General features: G+C 39.2%; 2 protein-coding genes across 2 annotated transcripts in view; one reads left to right on the top strand and one right to left on the bottom strand.

Moving 5' to 3' along the window:
• Positions 1-3,426, top strand: part of ppid (peptidylprolyl isomerase D) — a 10,931-nt gene extending 7,505 nt beyond the window's left edge. Inside the window, exons 8-10 of the mRNA XM_084041909.1 lie at positions 256-342; positions 864-906; positions 1,603-3,426. Coding sequence (XP_083898035.1) covers positions 256-342; positions 864-906; positions 1,603-1,691 — 219 coding nt within the window. The 3' untranslated portion in view covers positions 1,692-3,426. The remainder of the gene's footprint in view (positions 1-255; positions 343-863; positions 907-1,602) is intronic.
• Positions 2,044-24,784, bottom strand: etfdh (electron transfer flavoprotein dehydrogenase). The gene is made up of 13 exons (XM_084041908.1): positions 24,628-24,784; positions 22,201-22,359; positions 20,993-21,222; positions 20,186-20,267; positions 14,093-14,211; positions 13,668-13,745; positions 11,889-12,035; positions 11,169-11,309; positions 10,180-10,323; positions 9,366-9,534; positions 7,276-7,458; positions 5,926-6,147; positions 2,044-4,657 (listed from the first exon to the last, which is right to left on the bottom strand). The coding sequence occupies exons 1-13, from the start codon at positions 24,656-24,658 to the stop codon at positions 4,494-4,496; spliced, it is 1,869 nt and encodes a 622-aa protein (XP_083898034.1). The 5' UTR covers positions 24,659-24,784; the 3' UTR covers positions 2,044-4,493.

Genomic DNA, 24,784 nt, shown 5'->3' with positions numbered 1-24,784 from the left:
GAATTACTGATGTGTATCAGGTATTGCTATACGTAAGAAGGCCAGATGTTCCCACAGATATATAGTAGAACATGAGAAATCAACCATTTTCCTGAACCCTTTCCTTTTTAGAGCTAAGATTACAATTAGGAAAAGATTCAGGTTGGTGTTAGGTTTCTATGGTAAGAATTGCATTAATAATGAAAAACTGCCATCCTAAAACTTTGCCGCCCTCACACATATAGTAATACCAGTGTATGTGTGTTTCGTTTCCAGGCTCTGGAGATTAACCAGTCCAACACCAAGGCTCTGTTTCGGCGGGCTCAGGCCTGGCAGGGATTGAAGGAGTTCAGCAAAGCCATGGTAACCTCCACAAAATCCTCCTTGTGCTCTTCAAAGCTGCAATTCATCAGAGCAATGCCTCTCAAACTTTTTAAGTTCAAAGACCCCCCATCACTCTCAGTTACAGACCTGTAAGGGTCCATTTGGAACCCCCTCAAGGAACCCTGAAGGTCCCTGGACCCCACTTTGAGAACCACTGCTAACAGCATGAAGGTGTACAGGGAAATCCATGGCATTCCAGCCAGTCGTTTTCGAGATATGTTGTTTAGGATCAAATTGGTGAACGGAAATAGCCTGAATTAGCCATCCTAAAAGCCCAGTCCAACACCACTGAAATATGTTGCAGAGAGAAATTGCAGCGGTCTGAATTGGTGGTTGCAAGTTGCATTGAGAATGATTGTTGTGGACCTAGGTCTGTTGTGTCGCTAGCAGGGCTAAAAATTAGTTCTAGATAGATTTTTAGAAATGAGGGGTGGTCAGTAATGACAACGCATCTGCTGAATTACTTTTATCAACTTCTGTTTTGTTGTTTTCCATTACAGACCGATCTGAAGAAAGCCCAAGACATTACACCCGAGGACAAAGGTGGGACGTTTTTCCCCCCTAGTTTTGATTAGCTTCAGCTGAAATTCTTTCTGTATTTCCCCCAAGCTATAATGGGATCTGTTTTCTCTGTGAAATGGTCCTAGATCTCAAGTCGGGTAATACGTTTAATGGTTGCTTCAACTAAACTTAACATTTCTAAGATTCTAACACATCCAAACCAGAAAAATAAGATGTGAAATTCACTGCCTAAAACTGCAGCACTTCATTAGTACAAAATGCATCACCACTGTTGGTGAAACTGATCTGACTCATTCAAATCAGCTGGACAGACACAGGATTTTAATGCAGATTGTGGTACTTTTTACTCCTTTTTAGTTTGTGTACAAACTGCATCTGGAGATATATAGCAACATGAATATTTGAAACAAAATTGTGATGGCCGAAGCTTGAGTCACTTTCATTGTCTAAATGAATTACTGACTGATTGATCAAGTTTGTACGAGTGACCTTGCTAGCATCCTATGGCCCTATTTTAGGCAGTGTACACGGTAAACTGTAGACAGCCACTGAACGTGATGCTGTCGTTGTCTATTTATATCATAAAGTTGAAATATTGACCTTGGTGCTAAACAATGCCACTGCAGAAGCGTTGTCAGTAGACTAGTTCCTTGGACCTGCGTTATCTTCAATGTCATGTCTGCCATCCTAACTGAAAGCTTGTTTTGTGTTCGACAGCCATCAGCAACGAGATGAAGAGAGTTCAGCTCAAAGTGAAAGAAGAGAAGGAGAAAGAGAAGAAGGTCTACGCCAAAATGTTCGCATGAAATGTTGAAGCTTTTTGGGGGGCGCTCGGGTGGGGAGGGCGATCTCTGTCACTGCACTAGTGACTTACCTGCAGGTTGGTCAGGGCATCTGTTCAGTGGGGAGCTGAACTGGGAGGAATAGTGTGTAGTCTGTGTACATCTGCAAAGTATAAATACTCCTGGTCAAATATTACTCAACTGCGAAGTGAAAGTTGCTCTGTCAAATTTGCACTGGAGTACTGGCTTTTAAAAATACTTAAGTATTCAAAAGTAAAATTACTGTACAATTTTTTTTTATTGTGAGCTTGTAGATCGGCTATTTTCACTATATTTGAAAAAGTGGTTAATTCATAATGTACTTTTTCCCTACCTAGAAATGTAGTGAAGTCAAAGTCGTAAATATGCAAAAGTACAAATACTTAAGTAAATGTACTTCGTTACGGTTCACCACTGTGTATTGGAGGAGTTATGTGCTCAACTACACCCTCCCTAAGACCAACCAGTAGGGGTCAGCAGAGATAAGGGTCTACAATACAAGGGGACTTGGGAATTGACAGAATGACTACATTTGGGGATACAATTTTCAAAAAGAAAAACATATATTAAAAGGTCTTTGGCTTCCGTTAAAGGCCCAATCCGGGCCCTTTGAACATATACATTAGAGTTATATTCACATGCATTCTGAAATAAGTTTGATTTGTAAATGGAAAATGTGATATTTAAGAACTGCCACACCCCATTGTGAATCAAAAATGTAATTAAGACTTAGGCTGCAGTTACTAGTAGCACTAAATGCTCTTGTTTTAATAAGACGGTTTAGTTTTTGTTCAATAAATATTGACATACAGTAAAACTAAATTAATATTGAACCTGCATAAAATCATTGCCATTGCTAATCAAAACACAGGAAATAGTTTAAAGGCCCCTGCATGTTAGGACTAACTGCGACAGGGTCACATGAGTTAAACAATGCTGTTCTACGGCTGCATCAGAGGACATACATTTCCTTACCATATTGGGCAAATATATGAATTAAGAAAGGGTTGACCTTCATTGATCCCACTGGGGAAATTCAGTTTCTGCTTCACCCAGCTGACGGCTGCTCAGAGGGTCATGTTGAGCGTTCAGGGTGTCTTGCTCAGGAACACTTAGACACAGACTGGGTGAGGTGAGGGGGGGCAAACGTTTGTTTTTTATTTTTTTTTAATTCTCAGATGGCATCTTTACCCAATCAGCTACTGCTGCCCAAATGGCAAATATGTGCTACATTTTGGGAAACCTTGCAAACCATTTGTGATCGACTACTTTTGACCGATCGATAGTCTATTTAGAATAGGGATGCTTGGGATCATGTATCTGCTGTCTGTAGTGTTATTCCTATCAAGAGCGGAGTCACGTCTCCATTGCCATTTTGTTTTGTAATCACATTGGGCCTTTAAGGGGAGCAACACAACCATTTGAGTCAGGTAGTTTGTGTGTGAATCACGGATGATTCTTTTCGTGTTTTGATGACTGGCACATTTAAGAGGAACTGAAGCAATGAAGGAAGAGTTTAAGCCTGTCAGCATTCTGATAAGTCTTCACTGTTAAATTAACCATACTGTCTTTTACTGTCTTGCTCTGAACTGCTTTCTCATTATTTATTTGTGTTGATAAAAGCCTTCAATATGACGAGTTCAACTGTTAGAATTGTTGAACACAAAACTATCTAGTTTTTTTTTTTTACAAGATGTTAAAATAAAGCAACAAATCAACAGTCAAGTCTACTTTATTCAGTAACTATTCTATTATTTCTGTTAATATGTACATTTCTGTGTACGTGTCCTGCAAATCATTGTTAACCGAAAACACGTACCTGCTACAAGTTTACATGAAATAAAACATTTCATTTAGGCACAGCTCTGTGTTGAACTATCAATGGCCACAGCCTCTGTTCACAACATACAAATATACACAGTACTTTATATTGGTCAAGCATTTATAATTTTCAAAAAACAATTCACAAACAAGCCACACTTGAAGCTGCACTATGTAACTTTTTTTTTTTAAGCTAATGGAGCCTGCCTGCTTGCTCAGGGGATGAATTGAATCTCGACCATCAGGTCTAGGTGAGACGTGAACTTTTCACAGGATCTAAACGTCTCAATAGAAGAGCAGGGAGACAAAATACAACCACCCAACCAATAAGTTATATTGTATTCACATACTCTACCATACAGATTGGACAGCATTTTTATTCAATATTAAATATTTATTAATTTAAAAAAAAGTTACATAGTGCTGCTTTAATGCCCATACAGAATAGAACCCTTCTGCAGAACACTCAATTTTGATGTCTTTGCTCATTAGTATAGAACATTCTCATGTATATTTATGTGTTAAGAGTTTCACAACCCTTGGGTCCATAGAGGGCTGTAGAAGCAGAGTTCAATAATGGATCAACTGTATTACTGCAGATATAAATGGTTTTAGTGTGACCACAGTAAAGGTAATACTCTGGTCCATTTGTAGGCACATTATCCATTCAGCTAAACCCTGAAAGGCATTTAAACAGACATCTGCCAGGGCACCCTCAAAGTGGAGTCCCGGGACCCCTAGAGGTACTTGATAGGGTCCCCAGCTAAATGACTGATAGTGAGGAACCGAATGGACCCTTACAGGTTTGTAAATGAGAGTGTACAAATGTCCATTTGGTTCCATTTGTACACTCACAGATATGGGGTCCGTGGCCTAAATGCATACCAAACTGGGAAGTCCTTGAAATAAAAAACAACTGTGCTAGGGCCTCGTCATATGAACAAAATAAAATAAAAACACATCTGTTCACATGCCGTTGTAGGCGGGCCCCCCACTGCCCTCTGGGACGACCCAGTTGATGTTCTGACTGGGGTCCTTGATGTCGCAGGTTTTACAGTGAACACAGTTCTGAGCATTGATCTGCAGTCGCATCCCATCGCCGACATCCATAGGAACGTACTCATAGACACCTGAGGGGGAGGGGGGTTACGTTTTAATTAACTGAGACCTCAATATCTTACCAAACATGACACATTAGCCACTGAAACACGATTCATACTTCGTCACACAACGGTGTCGCGTGTCGTAAATAGCAGACCTACAAGCTCACAACGCACCGCGGATGCGATGCGTTGTGAGCTTGTAGGTCGTTTATTTTTGGCATGAGACGGAGCATAAATCAGGCATTATGCGGACATACTGCACCAGCATTTCACTACTATCTGTATGTATGCGTGAGTGACAAATCTTGTCACTTGAAACCTTGATTCTTGATTATAGCCCTACATACTGTACGCATGTAGCGACGTGGCGTTAACTTGTAGATCAGATTAGGGTAGATCCGTCATTTTTTTTACATGGGTTAAAGTGGTTAATTCTGCATCAGTCCAGTTCCGTAGGAGTTCCTGAGATTATCAACAAGTGCATTTTAGGGTGAAAATGAAACCCTGTGAGACAATTTACAGTTTACGCAGGTTTAGCCTGATACTTACACGCTGTGACACGTTGTGAGCTTGTAGATCTGCTATTTTCCAACACCCGCGCACAATTAAATATAAATCAAGCCTTACTGGTACCAGGATTGTCTAAAATAAGTCGTAAGGCATCCTTCAAACAGACTGCTGTGCTGTTTTCCAAAATATACAAATATTAAACTTGTTTATTACAAATTGTTTTCCTTTTGTTTAAATGACAGTACAAACTATACTTTGTTATATTGTTAGTGCAATTTTATCTCTTTTTTTTTTCACAAAAACTACATTTAACAGAACTGTTGAGTAGCAGACCATGTGTTTTGTGTCCTGGTGATCGCAGTTAAAAACTAAAAAGCACACACATCCACTTACTAAAGCTCCAGCTGCTGGGCAGAGGTCAGAATCCAAAAAGAATAAAGTCTGCACACTGGGTCATGCCCCAAAGTTTAAAACGTAGTGGCTTCCACCATTTGGGCAGATATGACAAATAACTTGAATTTACAAAGAAATTAGCGACATATTTATACATTTTTTACACAAAAAAAAAGTAAAAATAGCTTAAATGATCTACAAGCTTACAACGCGTCACTTTGTTACGTGTTGTAAGCTTGTAGATCAGCTATTTCAGACGCGTTGTAAGCTTGTAGATCAGCCATTTCAGATTTTTTTTAATTTAAAAATGTTGTTTTTGAAACGATTTTGAAGATTATGCAAAAATAATTGCGATTAGACGATGATGTAATAATTGGTGCTTGCAGTCATACCTGCAGGACAGAAGCGTTGCTCAGGTCCATCGTAGATGGCCAGGTTCCTGTCCACAGGAACGCTGTCGTCCTTCAGGGTGAGATGGGCCGGTTGGTCTCCCTCGTGGTTGGTACCGCTCAGAGCCACAGAGGACAGCAGGTCAAAGCTGAGCTTGCCGTCTGGTTTGGGGTATTCGATGGGGGTGCACTCTTTAGCTGGCTTCAGCTGAGCAGAGTCCAGACCTGAACACGGTTAGGAAAAATGGTCATTAGAACATTAGGACCTGAGGCCGATTCTACAAAATGTCTTCTAAATCAGTTTTCTGAAAAACTTACGTTGCTTATCATGTTATCAGTGGTACTCAAACTTTTTCATGTCAAGGACCCTCAAAAATGTATTTGGCCACAGACCCCCCCCCATCTTACATTTTGTTGTTTTGTTGAAAAATAAATACATTGAAACTAGAAAAAGTGCACAGGTCTCCGTCAGGTCAGGAAGGTTATTGTGGGCCAGCAATGAAGACGGACAGCCTTCGCACCTCCTCGATGAGCACAGTGCAGAGGAACCACTTCAGTCTGAATGACACTGATTCAAATTGAGCTTAACCCATTCAATACGGGAACGCATCTCTGTCATTTTACATTTCTTTGGCTATTAAAAAATAGCAGTGCAAAATGTGTGCAAATACTATATATTGTATTAATATAAATATGTATTTTTTAAAGCAGACATTTGTTACTCAAATCTTTGCTTCTGGGGGGGGGGGGGGGGGGGGGGGGCTTGGAACAATTTTTTTTTTACAAATGTTCGCTTTAAAAAATATATATTGAAAGATTTGCACACATTTTCACGATTTTTCAAGAATAGCATCTACAAGCTCATTATGAGCTTGTATTTTTGTTATTTTTGAATAGCCAAAGACATCTAAAATGACAGAGATGCTTTCCCGGATTGAATGGGTTAAGGTCCTTTGGCTCTGGGTGTTTAAAACTGTACATAATGTTATACTCGGAAGGTTACGTGATGATGCTTTTTCATGAAATGCTCTGGCTTTGACCCGTGCTGCGTGTACTATTGGTCGTATCAGTTGAATGCAACATTATATAAAGTACATAATGCTTTGCTCCAAGGTTACACGATTGTGTCTGTCCATTCAAATCTCTGGCTTTGACCCGTGCGATCTTTACTATTGGTTGTATCGGGGGAATGTAAGAATCATCTAAAAGCCGTAGCCAGATTCTTTTCCATTTCTTTCTGTTAATCTTTAGGGCAGAAAATTTGTTTGATTTGAATATTTCTAACTAATTAATCCTAAGTGAGTGAAGTGAATTGAAGGAGACGGGGGGGGGGGGGGGGGGGTATTTATTCACCACAGTGTTTGAGTGTCCAGGGCTCTTTTCCTCTTAAGATCCAGTAGAAGACTCCAGTATAGACGATCCCTCCGTACAGACCGAAGTAGTTGTGGAAGGATGGTCTGATGTTCCTTACAGCCTGCAGCTCCTTCCACATCCACGAATTCTGGAGGTCCTCAGCGTACTCCGCAACATGGAGACCTGGGCAGGTCAAACGGTGACACTAGAATTGAGGTCCTCTTGTCTACGGCATTCATTTATCCATTTAGACCGGGAGAGAATTTTAAGATTTCTTTGGCTATTCTAAAAATAGCAGATACACAAGCTCATAGCACGGCACCGAGTGCTGCGCTACGAGCTTGTAGATCTGCTATTTTTGAAAAATCGTGAACATTTGTGCAAATCTTTCAATATATACAGTATGTGTTTTAAAGCAAACATTTTTAACTCCGATCTGTGCTTCTGGGGGGTCCCTGGAACAACATTTTGAGATGGGGGTCCGCTGGCCAAATACATATCATCTTGGGTTAGAATTTAGAAGACATTTGTAGAATCCCCCAGAAGCAAAGATTTTAGTTAAAAATGTTTGCTTTGAAAAAATATATATATTCAAAGATTTGCACAGAGATTTTTCTTTTCTTTTTTTTCAAAACATAGCAGATCTACAAGCTCATAGCGCGGCACTCGGTGGCGCGCTATGAGCATGTATATCTGCTATTTTTGAATAGTCAAAGAAATCTTAAAATGACACAGATGCTTCCCGGGTCTTAATGGGTTAAAAAGGTACGTTATGATCATGTTAACTCATTCCCTGCCTAGAACGACTAAAACGACTTTGTCCATAAGCCATGCCTGCCAAGAACGACTAAAACGACTTTTTAAAAAATAAAATAAAAATAAAAATATATATATATATATTTTTTTTTTGACCCAAAGACCAAGGAAATATGATTTTTCGAAGATATAGACTCCCATCCACTTCCTTGTTAACTTAAAACTTAAAAATTCTGTATCTCGGCTCCTGAGTACTTTTTTATTTTCAATGAAAAATCTTGGCGGTGTTCAAACGGGCCAGAAATAATTCTGGCAGTGAATGAGTTAAATAGCTCAATATTCTGATGGTAATCATTGTTTGAGGGTTTGTTTTCAGGTCGGGATACCAGTTTTATCCAATCAGGAGAGAGCACTCATACAGGATACAGGATAAATAAGTGAAGTAATGACGCAAAGAAATGAGCAGACACAATAGGACCTGGAACACTATACATTTTAAACTGATTAATGGGCATTCTTTCCTGATTGGCAACCCACATAAAAAAAAGATGTTCCGTTTAATTAAGAGCTAGAGAGAGGGTGACCCCAGTTACAGAACGAAATACTCTATAACAATGATTGCAATCAGAATATAGAGCTTTAATCTGTTAACACATTTGATTAACCCATTGAGACCTGAAGCCGATTCTACTATATCTCAACAGTTTTCTGAAAAACGTATGTTTCTATATCAGTGGTGTTCAATCTTTTTCATGTCAAGGACCCCTAAAATGATATGTATTTGGCCGCGGACCCCCATCAAAATATGTTGTTCCAGGGACCCCCAGAAGCAAAGATTTGAGTTAAAAATGTTCGCTTTAAAAATATATATATTAACACATTGGGTGCCAGTTTTTTTTAAAAACAGAGTACACTGAGTGCCAGCATTTTTAACCATTTTTGAGGAGCCGAGATACTGGCTTTTGAAGTCATAAGTTAACCAGGAAGTGTTTTGGAGTCTAAATATTCGGAAAATGATATCTCCTGGTGCTGTTTTTTTTTCAAACATTTTTTTTTTCAAAAAGCGTATATATACGGTTTTGGCACCCAATGTGTTAAAAGATTTGCACACATTTTCACGATTTTTCAAAAATAGCCAAAAGTGTAAAATAATGCTTTTTAGCTCAAATCTAAAAATGACACAGTTCCAGGTCTTAAAGGGTTAAAGCTCTTCTGATACTTTTGTGTGGCGCTGTAGTATGATCAAGTAGGGCAAAAAAACACAAAAAAAGTTAGAATGTGGAGAAAGAAGCGGTTTCTGCCCGACAGCAACGATATAGTGATATTTCTCATACCCGCCGTCTCTGACTGGAGGTCCTCTGCGATGAGTTTAGGGAAGCAGGCCTCGGCAGCCACCATGCCGCTCTTCATGGCCGTGTGGGTTCCTTTGATCTTCGGAACGTTCATGAAGCCAGGGCTGCAGCCAATCAGCAGGCCTCCAGGAAACGTCAGCTTTGGGAGAGACTGGAGAGCAACGCAACATTCTTTAAAAATATCACTCCAACTTATGCTTTATTAGTGCAGTCAACAGTAGGCATTCAAATCAATTTCATAAAGAACAGCAGAAAAAAAAGAAGAAAATACATGATCTTTGATTTAAAAGAGAATTGATTCAAACAAAGTTTTCAGTCATTTGCTACTGTATTGAAAAGAGGATAAGAGAAAACTAAATATTGTTAAAAAGAAGAAAATACTGCATTCGGGAAAAAAAACATTTGTCTGGAAACTAATTTTGTGTTTAAAAAATCTTGAAGAATCTTATTGTGAACCTATTATCGTGATTCAAATTTTATCGTGAGTTGAGTGAATCGTTACATGCCTAGTCAACAGACAATATGATAGATAGATGTTAATACACAATATGAAACCCAAAATATTTTGAAGCTTATGCTGCAAAACACACACACACACACACACACACACACACACACACACACACAGGGAATGGGAGCGAGTACACGGTTAGCCATGAACATAAATAAATCGCTGTCCGTTTAGGACTGATTAACTGAAAATGTAAAAACACAATATTCTATACAATTGTGTCTCATACAATACTGTGCTGCTGTACATGATGTTCAAAAGAATACACATGAACAGTGCCCTGACCTGGAAGCCTCCCTCGTTGAGGGCTCTGGCACCGTATGCGATCCTCTCTCCTCCTTCGAACGTTGGGGACACAGACGGGTGGTGCTTCCAGCGTTGGAACTCCCTGAAGGGGCTGAGGTAGGGGTTGGTATAGTCCAACCCGACCTGGCACCACAGACACAAACACCTTGTTAATCACTTAACCCATTAAGACCTGAGGCCAATTCTACAAATGCCTTCTAAAATTCGGTAGTTCTGAAACTTTTTCGTGCCAAGGAACCCCAAATTGAAATATATTTGGCCGTGGACCCCCCCCCCCCCCCCCCCGCCCCTTCATCTGAAAATGAAAAAATGTTTCTTTAGAAGAGAAGATTTGTGTTAAAAAAAAATCAAAATGATTCAAACTTTTTCAAACCCAGCTGGAGATTGTGTATGTGAGATAGCTGGACTTGTCTCACGGCACACCGTTCGAGGACCACTGCTCTTGTGTGTGCAGATAATATCTAGGGGGCATGAATAAATACATTTTGATTTTTACCATAGTCCAATGGCAAAAAAGGAGCTGCAACAAGACTGAAATGAGTAGTTCACCCAAACAATGGTTTATTTTCTATCAATTGCACACCCTATGAAGCCTTGAATTCATAGAGATTTTTTTGTTTTTGTCACATTCCTAAGCCAATAACTAATAACTACTCCCTTAAGTTTTAAAAAGTTACAGAATAAAGCTTTGAATCTTGAATCAATTTTTTCCCCTCCATTGTTTTTCAAAACCAAGCTCAACCGCACAAGAAGGAACATAACTTAAAATATTAACCACTAAAACCCTACTGTATACTTCGTCATAAAACGAAAAGTGATAATAGCCAATCTACAAGATCACAATGCGATGCCCTGTGAGCTTGTAGATCTGCTATCTTAGCTAATTTAGAAAATGTTTCCTTAAAAAGGACATGCCCAAATTAGGGAGACCAGATGTAAAACGGTTAAATCCATGAGGTCCAACTCACCACGAAGCCCACAGCCACCAGGGGCTCTCCTTCATTGAGGTGGTACAGAAAGGAGCCTCCATATGTGTTTCTGTTCAGAGGCCAACCCACGGAATGTTCCACTCTGCCCGGCCTCCACTTCTTCTCATCGATCATCCACAACTAAACAATGAACACCCACAGTAACACATTTGTACCACACACACACACACACACACACACACACACACACACACACACACACACACACACACACACCTATGAGAGTGATATAAACTTTACATTCTATGGAAAAACTCGATTTGAGAGTGTAGTTTAACCCATTGAACCCAAGACCTGAGGCCGATTCTACAAAATCAGTTTTTGGAAAAAACCTTGCTACATGAGTGGTTCTCAAACTTTTTCATGTCAAGGACCCCCAAAATGATAGGTATTTGGCCGCGGACCCCCATCTCAAAATATGTTGTTCCAGGGACCCCCAGAAGCAAAGATTTTAGTTATAAATGTTTGCTTTAAAAATATATATATATTCAAAGATTTCCACAAATGTTAACGATTTTTAAAAATGAGCAGATCTACAAGCTCGTAGCGCAGCACTATGAGCTTGTAGATCTGCTATTTTTGAATAGCCAAAGAAATTTGAAAAATGACACAGATGCGTTCCCGGTCTTAATGGGTTAATGATAACTGACATGTCAAATGGAACATCGTTTCATCAGAAACGTTGTGATGGAGATGCACCTCTTTCAGACCGATGGCATACGTCTGTGGTTCACAGTTCTCTCTCAGGTTGAACTGCTTGTACAGCTGCTTGGCCAGGTGTCCGTGGCAACCCTCCCCAAACAGTGTTACTTTAGCGTGTAGCTCCATGCCTCTCTCAAACACATCCTGAGAACAACCAGAAGACATCATCAGTGGACAGAGAGAATAAGAGGGAAAAGAGAGAAGGTCTGAGTACAATTAGTACAAGAAAAGAAAAGAAGAAAGAGGAAGAAGAGAGGGAAGGGAAGGAGGGAAAGGGGAACCCTGCTGTCACGCCTAATGATCCATCCACGTAGGTCTCCTCATCAAGCGGCACTTGTTAACTCTCATAATTGTCAAGGAAGGGGGTCCAAATCTCCTTGAATTTCTGAACAGACCCTTAAAGTGAGTATTTGATTTTCTCTAGTTTCAAGAAATACATAGTCTCTTTAATCCACCTGGTAAAGCTGGGTGGAGAGTGTTGCTTCCATGAAAGGAGGATAAGTCAGACCTGAATTATCCAGTAGTTTTCAAATCTGTATTTATTTTCTATAATTTTCCGCCATGTTTAACCGTTACGAAATGAATGGAGTAGTACATGTTATACATTACATGAGATGAGAGCGATATCTGACAAATATACATGTAAGGATGTACCCTTTGAGAGCAGTACCATGTGCACATTTAGTCAAAGACTTTTCCCGCACACATGTGGGTCTAGTCATCTCTCTGAATGCCATCCGAGTTATTGTTTAATCCAAAACACTTAAAACAATCATCAAGAGGTTTAGTACATTAACATGGTAACTTTCAAAACCAAATTCTACAATCTGCGTCTGTATATAGCTGACACAGGGCTCCCTCGTAAAAGGGAGCTTGTATCTCAATGGGATTTTCGGCTGTATAAATAAAGGTTTGTTTAATACCAGTTAACCTGTAAATTCCCTTGCAGTGAAATATGCCAGCACAGACAAACAAAGACAGACATAACAACTAGTGCGGGTCTCAACTGGTTTCATGCTGGATCCTGAATTTTGCATTGACTAATAAGTCAGTACCCAGGACTACTGAATAATATGAATATGTTCAATGTGTCCATCACCCTTTCGCAACATCTAGCAACTCAGTTTTAGGATCCCAGACCCACTGTTTGGGAAAAAACTCACACATTTTACTCTCACTATATATATTTACTCTCACTATATATATATATATATATATATATATATATATATATATATATATATATATATATATATATATATATATATATATATATATTTCTTTTTTTAATTTAGAGTAGCCAATATTTTTTTTTCCCCCTTTCTGCCCAATTTAGTTGTTATGCCAATTGATTCCTCCCCACACACATTTCTGTGTTGTCACTGCTGTCATATCCTACTGACTCACCTGCCAGTGAGGAGCCCCCACCAGGAGGACATAGAGCCTTCGTCCTACTCCTCCCCCCGCCCAACACTCCCCGCTGACAGGTGCCGGCCCAGCCCGTAGGAGTACGTGCAATGACCGATATCTCCCTCCCCCGAACACGGGCCAATTGTGTTCGTGTACTGTAGACGCTCTTTTTTTTTTAAAGATTGTTTTTTACGGATGTCGGCGACGTCAATGGCACTGGATGAGTTAAATGCCAGATATAAAAAAACAAACAAACAAACAAATAAAACACAGTATTATGTTATAATTTGTTAAGCCTTTTCATTGTTTTTATATCAATAAAACCCACAGACAGATTTAACCAACCATGTGAATGTGAGACAGTACCTTTGGCGAGCCGTCCTTGGCAATCCCCACATCATTGGTGGCAATTCCTTTGACACTGCCGTCTTCATGAAACAAAACCTGAATAAAAGACAAGCTTCATTAAAGCTACAACCCATAACTTTTTGTGTGTGAATAAAATGTTGTTTACAATATGACTAACACAACTGCAGTGGTTGGAGGTGATCTCCCTGCTCTACTACCGAGACATTTTGATCCTGTTCTCTTTTATGATGTTTTTACATGACCATAGTTTGTTTGAACATTTTCAGACATCCCCCCCCCAAATAGCAAAAATAGTTGACCTACAAGCTCACAGCGTGTCACAACGGAAATGGGGCTTAAGTGGTAACTTCTTTTGACATCCCCTATCCCCCCCCCCCCAAATGACTCCTCGGTGTCGGACCTGTTAAGATTCCAGGATTTACCTCGGATGCAGCGTATCCAGGGTACAGCTCTACTCCCAGCTCCTCCGCCTGCTCACCCAGCCAACGCACAAAGTTCCCCAGCCTCACAATGTAGTTTCCATGGTTATTCATGGGCAAACCTGACACACAGTAAGGGGAATAGAGTCACATAATTATAAACCTGACTAACAGTACATGAATAGAGTCACAGTATTATAATCCTGACACACAGCAGAGGAATAGAGTCACAATACTATATAAAAGCATGGCTAACTAAGAAACTAATCTCAGGAACTGGAGGGGGGAGGGGTACTCATTTCAGGTTTCAACTACTTTACTTGTGTCCAGTGTGTACCCTTGTTTGTATATACAGAATACGAAAATGAAAACGAAAATGACCGGATATCCTTCTCATTTACTACTCATTTTCAAAGCTACTGAATTACAGAAGGGTAGGTGGAAGTATTTGTCTTGAAAGACAACTACAACATCATACATACAAGAAAATTTGTATTAATATGAATACATTTTTGTAGTGTTGAATTGGTGGGTTGGATAATACATTTTATATTCGCTGAAGGATTAACACATACGCGAAAACCTTAAAGTGAAATAAAGTACCATAATTACAAAGCTACAAAGTGCCTGTGTGATTTTCCTGGAACTTTAAGATACTGTCTGTACTTTTAGAAGGAAGGCCGATGCACACCTCAAAAGGTTGCTGACAGGTGCGTAGGACAAAGGTGCAAATGTTCAAAAGGGGATCTTTGATAATAAAATGATAAAGGTCCCGCACACTGTCTGGAACTTGCAAAAACAAACATTGCTCTTAATTAAATCGACCTTTCGGTCCAACGACAGTGTGCGGGACCTTTTTCTTTGATTTTATTATCAGAGACCTCCTTTTGAAGATACTGTATGTAAAAGGCGGCTATGACTGACTTTCAGTATTCCCTGTTCCATCTCATGTGCCTGGTGTAATAAACTCTGAGATGTGTAGCTAGAGGCTCTACCTGAGCCACTTTCTGCTGCTGTTTGATGAGAAATGTCCCTGGGATTTCTGTTGTGTTGACCTTTGCACTGCCTGTTATGTGCTGTTTGTAGTGAAGGCGTTGCTGCTCTGAAAACTCATTTGACCTTTTATCATCATTCAAAGTTGTTCTGGATCAAGGCCATCAACAGCCTGTGATGGCTGGAAGGCTTGATGACTGGATATAGTGTTCGACCCAGAGACATATCCCTCTCTGCTCAGTTTCCTGTATCTCTACTATATTATATACAAAGTATACTGTACCTATTCTATATACAGTACTAAATAATCAGATAGATGCTAGGCTCTCTATATCCGGTCATCTACCGGTGTACTCCAATGTAAAAAGTAACAATAATGTAATTGCTACACACTTAAAGGAGGAGTTCACCCAAAAAATGACTTATTTTCTATCAATTGCACACCCTATGAAGCCTTGAATCCATGGATTATTTTTTTCTTTTGTCGCATTCCTAAGCTAATAATTTGATTCCCGTCTCCTACCGGCTAATGTATCCGGTAGGAGACACAAAGTAGATTATTTGTGTCTCCTACTGGAAATACATACGGTCATCAAATTATTGTCTTAGGAATGCCACAAAAACAAAAATAAATCCATGAAATCAAGGCTTCATGGGGTGTGTAATTGATAGAAAATAAGTAATTTTTTGGGTGAACTCCTCCTTTAATGTACACCAGAAAAACGTGTGTATAAAATATATATCGGGATCAGACAAACCAAAACAAAACAAAAACAAAGCACAGCTCATCTGTTGTCGACACTCGAGTCGTCAGTGAGCACTGAGCAGCATGTATGTGTTTACATGCCGAAGTCACCTCCTGGTATAACCCATTTAAGACATGAGGCCTATTCTGCAAATGCCTTCTAAATCAGTAGTTCTCACACTTTCAAGATTTTTCAAAAATGTTCAATTATAGCAGATGTACAAGCCTGCAGCGCGGCACGAAGTGTCGCGCTGTGAGCTTGTATGTCGGATATTTTTGAATAGCCAACGCTAAAATCTAAAACGACACAGATGCCTTCCCGGTTTTAATGGGATAATGAAGTGAATAAACAACACAAAACACACATTCACATGTTCAGTTGACGGAGTCTGTGTTGTGGTGTTGTTTGACAAACAGCTACAGCACATACAGAGCACATACAGAGCAACATAATATTTGTTTGTGTCATTAGTTTGCCAAGAACATTTTGCACATTCCCGGAATTTGTACAATGCATGATTTTGGCCATCTTAACTCATTTACTGCCAGAATAAATAAAAAATCAATTGACTACTGTGACTACCTTTTCAAGTAGTCACAGAATATTTATATCCAGTATGACCCTGATGCTTGCTAATCATGGAGGGTTTCACTGTGCTTCCGTGAAAAAAAAAGAAATGTCATCGAGACCTCCCGTTCGCTTGTTATACGCCGTTGAAAATAGAATGTCTCGCCAAAAATACATAGTAAAACACAGGAGCCGAGATACAGACAATTTCCCGAATACTTTAACCAGGAAGTGAATGGAGCAGTAACTCTTAGGATCACGTTATCTCCCGGTTCTGTGTGCAAAATTCAAAAATTCAAAAAAGAAAGAAAAACAAACATTAAAAAAGTTGTCCAAGTCGTCCTTGGCAGTCTGGGCCTTTGGGAAAAAAATAATCAAAGTCGTCCTATGGCAGTGAATGAGTTAAGGATTTATACTAATTAACCTTGCCTGTATGAGCTATGGGATATCTGAATTTCCCCTCGGGGATTAATAAAGTATCTATCTATCTATCTATCTATCTATCTATACATACTATTTAGTTGCATGCCGGTGTGGCACACCGAAGATAGGACATCTACAAGCTTGTAGATCTGTTATTTTAACTAACATGGCACGCAGATCAAGGGTTACATATTCATTACATGTCACACTGCAATGGGGGAAAGGTTAAATAATGCCTTGTCAGACTGAGTTTAACTGAGTCTACATGTCACTGTGAGGCAATGTTTTCCCAAAACAAAACAATATTTTGATCCACGACTACTGTATTGGCTTGCCAGAAGGGGATAACAGCAACTCCAAAGAAAGCTGATAATATCTCCAGCCATTCTTCAGGAAATATTCTGCCGTAGGCTTGGGCATTATGAATAGATCCCAATGGAATTATTTTCAGCTCAATCCATATCCCGATGGAATTATTTTCAGCTCAATCCATAAGGGCAACGTCTGTATTTGTATTAAATTCAATATATTCATGATTTACTATCTAGAAGCATTGACGCCCCTAGATAGGGATGGGGAATCATGAATATGGACCCAGACACAGCTGTAAAAGGTCTGTCGAGGCGTAACTCTGGGAAAGAGGAACATCCTGGAAGGAAGCAGAGATCGCCCAAGACCGAACCAGCTGGAAGAAACTCATGAATGACCTATGCTCCCCAAAAAGCAAAAAGGTTTAAAAAATAAAATAATCATGAATATATTTACACTTCTAACTTTATCTTGAGATGACTTCTTCCAACTACTAAAGCAGTTTTTTTTGCCAGATAATTTTATTCAACTGCCAGTCTGCCACCACCACCTGCACCCCTGGCAGCAAGTCTCAAAACATGTCCTCCGACAAGTTTTGATTGAACACTTTTTTTGAACATTAATTCAAAAGGATAAAAGCACAAGGCTTGTTTCCATTGTGGTTCTTTTTAGGGAAGGGATGCAGGGGGCAACAACACAAAAACAAGAAAAAACATAGGAGACCAGACAATCACTGTGGGAGATTCTTAAATGGTGTGCAGAAGATTATTTATTTTCTAGCACATTATAGTTTGTATCCTGCAACCATTGAATTTATTTTCGGATGTGTGTGCATTATCCTGGACTGTGGCTAGGAGTAAATCCCCTTAAAATGCATACTCCCACACTTTTCTCAGCATAATTAATCAATGTCTCGGTCACATTGGGATCTTCAGAACTAAGTATTTAAACCCAGCAAGACTTGTGGAAGTAGGCTAATTGCATATTAGACAAACAGCATACAGTATATGCTACAATGACTATCACCAGAAGCTCAGCCTTTTCCTTTTCTTTTCTTTCTTTACACCTGAATGTTATTAAGGTATGAAGAAATAGATACTAGATAAGCTGGTCAGCACATAGACTAGTACAGTGGTTCTCAACCTGTGGGTAGGGACCCCCAGGGGGGCCCCCACATAATTTCTTCTTTTTTTTGGGGGGGGGGGTCCCCAGATGACACTGAAGTGACAATTTAAGCAACCTTTTTAATACCCCCCAAAAAAGAAAAGCTAAGAAAAAAGACCATTACTGCATCAAAAGTAATCAACAGACTATGCCATAAAAACGTGTCAAACAGTGGCCAAATTGTAAATTGTGTAAGAAAAGTGAAAATTGTGGAAATCGACAAGCTTACAACGCCTAGATCTGCTATTTTCACAATATTTATCTGTGGAACCGAGTCAAACTAAATGTAATGCCTCAACTCCTACATTCCGGGTGGGGCTGGACTAGTAAATAGTGATTAATTCCCTGTGCTTTAACACATGAAACCTGTAAAGCCGTCACAATATTATTTTCCAGTTTCACTTCTCTAATCACAGAAAATGACATTCCCTTTGTTTACGTGTTGTTAGCTGTTATATAACAGTCTCACATTGACTATCATCATAGCACCAGCCACACTGCATGAAGGCGGCCAAGCATTTCAGACACTGCCAGACCTCCGTTCATAGTGAATGACGCTGTGGATTGGCTGGCAGATGGCCGTCATTGTCCTCGTCACACTGAGCGACACTTACGAGAAACATTTATGCCATGTTCATAACACGATGTAGCAATTATGTCTGGGCGGACTCTATGCTGGCCGATATCATAGTCTATCTATGGTCATTGGTCATCTTAAGATACATGTAATTTGTGCAGGAGAAAGTGCAAACAAGTTCAAACCCTGGACCTTCTTGCTGTGAGGTAACAGTGCCAAGTGCTGAGCCACCAGGCCACAGCTATTAAACATTATTTATAACTTTATGTCCTATTGCTGATAACTTATTAACAAGCTAATTATAAAACACACACTATTAAAGAAGCTCTAACCAATTTAAAAACAGATAAAAAACAACAATAAGCACATAAATAAATACAACACAGCTATGAGTCAGAATTAACCACTAAAAGGTGGGGAAAGTGATTTTCCTTGGTTAAGATAAGTGTTAAATAGCTCTGTCTGTATTCTGATAATACTTAAACGTAAAAAGAGAAAGAAAAATGACTGCTGCAGGGATCAGTCAGTGGCATATGAACAAAAAAGGGTTTTCAAAGAAGTACTGCTTAACACCAAATGGTGTGGACTCCAGACTTGAAAAGGAAAATAATGCCAAGGCACGTCTTTGATGAAAAGATTTATAGGATTTATTTTGAGCAAGGCAACAAAGTATGACCAATAATTTGTTGCCTTGCTCAAAACAAATCCTATATATTTTTTCATCAAAGACGGAGTGCCTTGGCATTATTCTCTTTGCACGTCTGCAGTCCACACCATTTGGGAGTTAAGCAGTACTTCTTTGAAAACCCTTTTTTGTTCATACTGTAAGTACTCAGAGTGTTTGTTCAGTAACAGGAGTCTCCATGTCTCTCCATCTCCTTATTAAAATGTTCATGTCAGGATACCATTTTTATCCAATCAGGATAGAGATACAGATTAAACAAGTGGAATTGGAAGTGATGACACAAAGAAATGAGTAGACAAAAGTGGAACACTATAAAACATTAAGCTGATAAATGGGTGCTCTCTCCTGATTGGGTGACATTTTGCAACCCACCTAAAAGAAAATCTGTTTATTGAAGAGCTGGAGAGAGACGGGAGACTCCTGTTACTGGACAAACACTTTATAGCAATGATTACTATCATAAAATAGTAGTTTAACCTTTTACCCTACCTTTAAGACCTATATACTTTGTCATATGATGATATAGCGAAAATAGCCGATCTACAAGCTCAGAAGATGCAAAGGCTTATTCAGATAAAATGTATAATGCAAGTTAAAAAACAAAAGATAGATATATTTGATTGAGTTATTACCAGGCAGCAAGGGGATAGGGATCCTGTATTTTTCTGTCAGGATGCCGAAGACGTCCTCCTTCACTTGGGTGTGTAGAGGAGCCTGGAGTGAGAAAACACTGATTAACATATTGTTAATCTGTTCTGGTCACGTTCACCATCTTTCTAACATGCACACACAAGGGCTGAATGGTATTGGGGGAAATGGACATTGTAATATCTTTGTTTATGGCGATGGTATTGCATATTGTATTTATTTTTTAAACATGAGTTGCATAATTTTACCAGATATATGCAGATCTGCATGTCAACACTGCATATATGCATCTATACTTCAAGTGCTCCTTTTGGAAATTATGCATCACTCTAGCAATGCTTTGGGTGAAATAAGGCAATACTCTGGTCAAATCAACATGGCACCTGTGAATGCAGAATCTGGATGCAAGACCAGTTACCAAGAAGTCAATAAATCATTGGGCCTCATTCACAAAGTTCTTTGTACATTTCCTACTATATATATATATATTTTTAAAGTAAATACTGACATGCAATTCATGAAAGGGTGTGTGTGTGTGTGTGTGTGTGTGTGTGTGTGTGTGTGTGTGTGTGTGTGTGTGTGTGTGTGTGTGTGTGTGTGTGTGTGTGTGTGTGTGTAAAGCCTTGATTTGTGCTGATCACAAGTGTATCACATGATGAATCCCACATATATTCCACATCCTACAATGTAAGTGATTGGCATGTGTACATTGTGATGAGAATTACTCGCACCCACGTGCACGCAACGTACGCACACACACACACACACAATATGCAAGCACGTGAACTCACTCCTCTCTCCTTCCAGTCAGGGAACAGTTCGTTGAGTGCCGTGGGCTCTAGACAGGCTCCTGACAGGGTGTGCGCTCCGATCTGGGAGGCTTTCTCCACCAGGCACACTCTCAACTCTTTGTCGTGCTCATTAGCCAGCTGTTTGAGTCGAATGGCCGCCGACAGGCCAGCTGGGCCTCCACCTACAATCACTACATCGGCTTCATCAGCAAACCTTTCCATCTCTACGCCTGGAGAAAGACCAAGGCAGGGACCAAATTATCATCAAGCAGAGCACATCATTATCCCAGAATGTCAGTTAAATATTTTCGATTGCACAATTGTAATAATGGCTCCACACAGACGACGTTCCAACTTCACCTCGCTAAAAGACATCAATGGTGTAAGTGCAGTGCGCTTGAGATTGACTGCGCTTCAATCGGCTGTTAACGTTAGACGTAGCTCATTCAATACGCGAGAACAGACAATATGGATTTTTGAGCGTCATTACAACGCTTATGTCTCATTTTAGAACCGAAGGTTAAAGAGTTTAATATAATAATAACAAAAAGCTGGTCGTCGGGTTCATACAGGTCCATCCATTTCAAATGGAACTGAGCTGACCCGTGCCCGAGGGACAAGTCAATATTTTGGCCCTGACCCGGCTCGGGGCTCAGGTCTTCGGTTCCGGTCGGCAGTGGTGGAAAGTAACAAGTACATTTACTCAAGTACTGAACTTAAGAACAATTTTCAGGTATTTTTACTTTATTGGAGTATTTCCAATTTTCCACTTTTACTCCAACTACAATTATTTGAAAACTTTAGTTACTAGTTACTTTGCAGATATAAATCATATTATAAAACATACATTAAGCACTTTAGCCCTATTTCATACATAGGCCATTTGAAAATAGCAGATCTACAAGCTCACAACGCGTCGCAGCTTGTAGATCTGCTATTTTCAAACATTTTAGTACTTTTACTTTTGGTACTTTAAGTATATTTTGATGACAATACTTTTGTACCTTTACTCAAGTAAATGCTCATTAGCAAAGTATGAATTTGTTGAAAAGGGGTGAGAGTTAATACGTTTTTACTTCATCTCACTCCTTTTCAAATGTGTTGAATTGTTTTTTTTATGTAATGCAAGGGCTTGCTAAATGAATACATTTTTCATTACATATTGTAAATAATTATAATCAAATAATTATACAGTAGTCGTGACTTACCCTCCCATCGTGGGTCTTTCTCTCTGGGGTGGATTGTATAGTGTGTAGTAATGCGCGGTGCTTCAACCGCAGAGCAGGCCCGCCTGTGCAGCACGGTGTACAGCTGAGGTGCGGCATGGTCAGCCTGGCCTGTTTTCAAGGCCCTGATACACCTGCGGGCTGAAAGGACCATTCATTCATTTCATTCAACCATTATTTTGAATTCTCAGAGAGATCATTGAGGTCGACCCTCATTTACAATGATGTTGAGATTATTACACACATAAATAACATAAGAACAAAGAAAGACAATATGCTGACAGCAATCAGTTTAAAAAAACAGTTGCATACATACAGGTAATGAACGATTTTCTTTTTTTAAGTTTAAGCCATTAAGACAGGGAAAGCATCTGTGTCATTTTAGATTTCTTTGCCTATTCAAAAATAGCAGATCTACAAGCAGATCTACAAGCTCGTAGATATGCTATTTTTGAAAAATCGTGAACATGTGTGCAAATCTTTGAATATATATATTATATTCTTTTTTAAAGTGAACATTTTTAACTCAAAATCTTTGCTTCTGGGGGGTCCCTTGAACAAAATATTTTGAGATGGGGATCCGCGGCCAAATACATCATTTTGGGGGTTCTTGACATGAAAAAGGTTTGAGAACCACTGATATTATAGCAACAGTTTTTTTCGAAAAACTTTTAGGATTTCGAAGACATTTGTAGAATCCCCAAACACAAAGATTTGAGTTAAAATGTTTTGCACACATTTTCACGATTTTTCTAAATGTGCTAGACTAGAGTGAGTTTAGAATTCCATTCAGCAGCACCAGGCAGTCAGTACCAGCACAGACAGGAGGGAATCTCATCATAACCAGTTCACACTCACTTTCTGTTTGTAGACGCAAATACAAGATAAGCAAACCCACAAACTCAAACATGCTCCACACAACGATAAGTTAGTTGATAATTAACTTGCCTATCAAATAAATAAATAAAAGATTTTAAGTAACACTGCAACGGAATAGTGACATCACTAATCAAGAATCAGGAGGGGTTTATTTGCACTCATACAGGTACCAGCAGCGTAATACTGGTGTGGCATCAATTTATATCTCTGAGATTAGTTACACGACATTATATCATTAATCTTCATGCAGAAAATGTGCGTCACCACAAGTGTTAGACTTGGATCAAGAATATCATAGATGTATTTTAGCAAGTCTGACTTTTACTTTCGTATCATAGATACAAAAATGTAAAAATCGATAAAATACATCTATGATACATCTATGAAAATTAGGCACACAAGTGTACCTAATTTTAGGTTGAGCTTTGACAATAGCAAGAAATCTTGGTGAATTGTTTTGAATTTAGTGGGCTTGGACACTCATAAGTAAATGTAAATAATTACAAATTGTAAAAGCCTCCAATGTGTCTGACCCATAGAGTTAAAAATAAGGTCTGACCCTGACTATTTTTAACTCTCCTATTCTTCACTGCTTTGCCAATGTAATTTATGTTATGTCACTGCCTCACTGGGCATCATAGACTGTGTTGTGGATAGACCAACACATAAACAAAGTCAGTTACCACACACAGTTACCACACACATGAACAGTAGCATCTAAAGCTCGAAAACATGTACAGTTCAATGCAATAACGTTGTGACCTTGCAGATCTGCTATTTTCAAAGTATTTTTTAATTCATTTTATTTGAATAAAAGTTTGAAAACTTGTGAAATGGGACATTCTGCATAATGAGTACTTCTACTTTTGGTACTTTAAGTATATTTTTTGATGCCAATACTTTTGTACCTTTACTTAAGTAAATGCTCATTAGAACATCTAAGTGTTTTTTAAACTGGCATTAAACAGATAAAATAACAAAGACAATGACATGATTGTGGTGACCTATATCTGGGTTCAACTTTACCCTACATCTTAGCTTGATGCTAACATATGGAGATGTTGAGCTGAAACTGCTTTATGCTCCATCTTCAGCAAACACCAGTGTGTCTCAGAAGTCCGACTTTAATATGTGCATTTTGCTCAACATGGTGAAAGTGTTGTGCATAATATTAAGTTATAATCCACTACAGTGTGATTCCTCAACTTGAGTTTCCAATGCATTTGGAAAGTAACACATGAGCTAGTAGCTCACGCGTAACACGACAATTGGCAACCTATTGCATCGTGTGACTTCATGAAATTCCATAGTAGTTAGTAAACCTTATTGTACACTGCTTGTCAACCAGTGAACAATCTGCTATTTTCAAAGGACTTTTATACATTTGAAAAAAATGTGACATTCTTCTGCATAATGACTTGACTTAGTTACACAATTCGACACGTCACTAATATCGGTGTAACAGCAAGCTCCTTGAATACAGTTTCAGCAGTAGCTATTAGCTATAGCCTTAAATATTGGTTAACTTACCGTGAATTGAGTATCTGCTGGCAGGAAACATGATGTGAATCAGGTTGTTTGCTGGTGAACATGCACCAGCAAACAGTTGTTGTAGGTGTAAATACAGCAGACAGCTTCTGTCAACGTTACGTATGGCTACCCTGTTCAAGAGCCTGGCTGGAGATTG

This window comes from Gymnoscopelus microlampas (genome assembly GCF_963454915.1).
Source record: "Gymnoscopelus microlampas genome assembly, chromosome: 18".
NCBI lineage: Eukaryota > Metazoa > Chordata > Actinopteri > Myctophiformes > Myctophidae > Gymnoscopelus > Gymnoscopelus microlampas.
This window is presented reverse-complemented; position numbering and strand designations above follow the sequence as displayed.

What these genes read in the sequence shown, in the direction of transcription:
- etfdh (XM_084041908.1), bottom strand. Translation starts at nt 24,658, where the DNA reads ATGTTTCCTGCCAGCAGATACTCAATTCACG. An exon ending in CCCTATCCCCTTGCTGCCTG is followed by an intron (nt 14,212 to 20,185) that starts GTAATAACTCAA and finishes ACTGTGTGTCAG; the next exon opens with GTTTGCCCATGAATAACCAT. An exon ending in CTGGACACTCAAACACTGTG is followed by an intron (nt 6,148 to 7,275) that starts GTGAATAAATAC and finishes AACCGTGTTCAG; the next exon opens with GTCTGGACTCTGCTCAGCTG.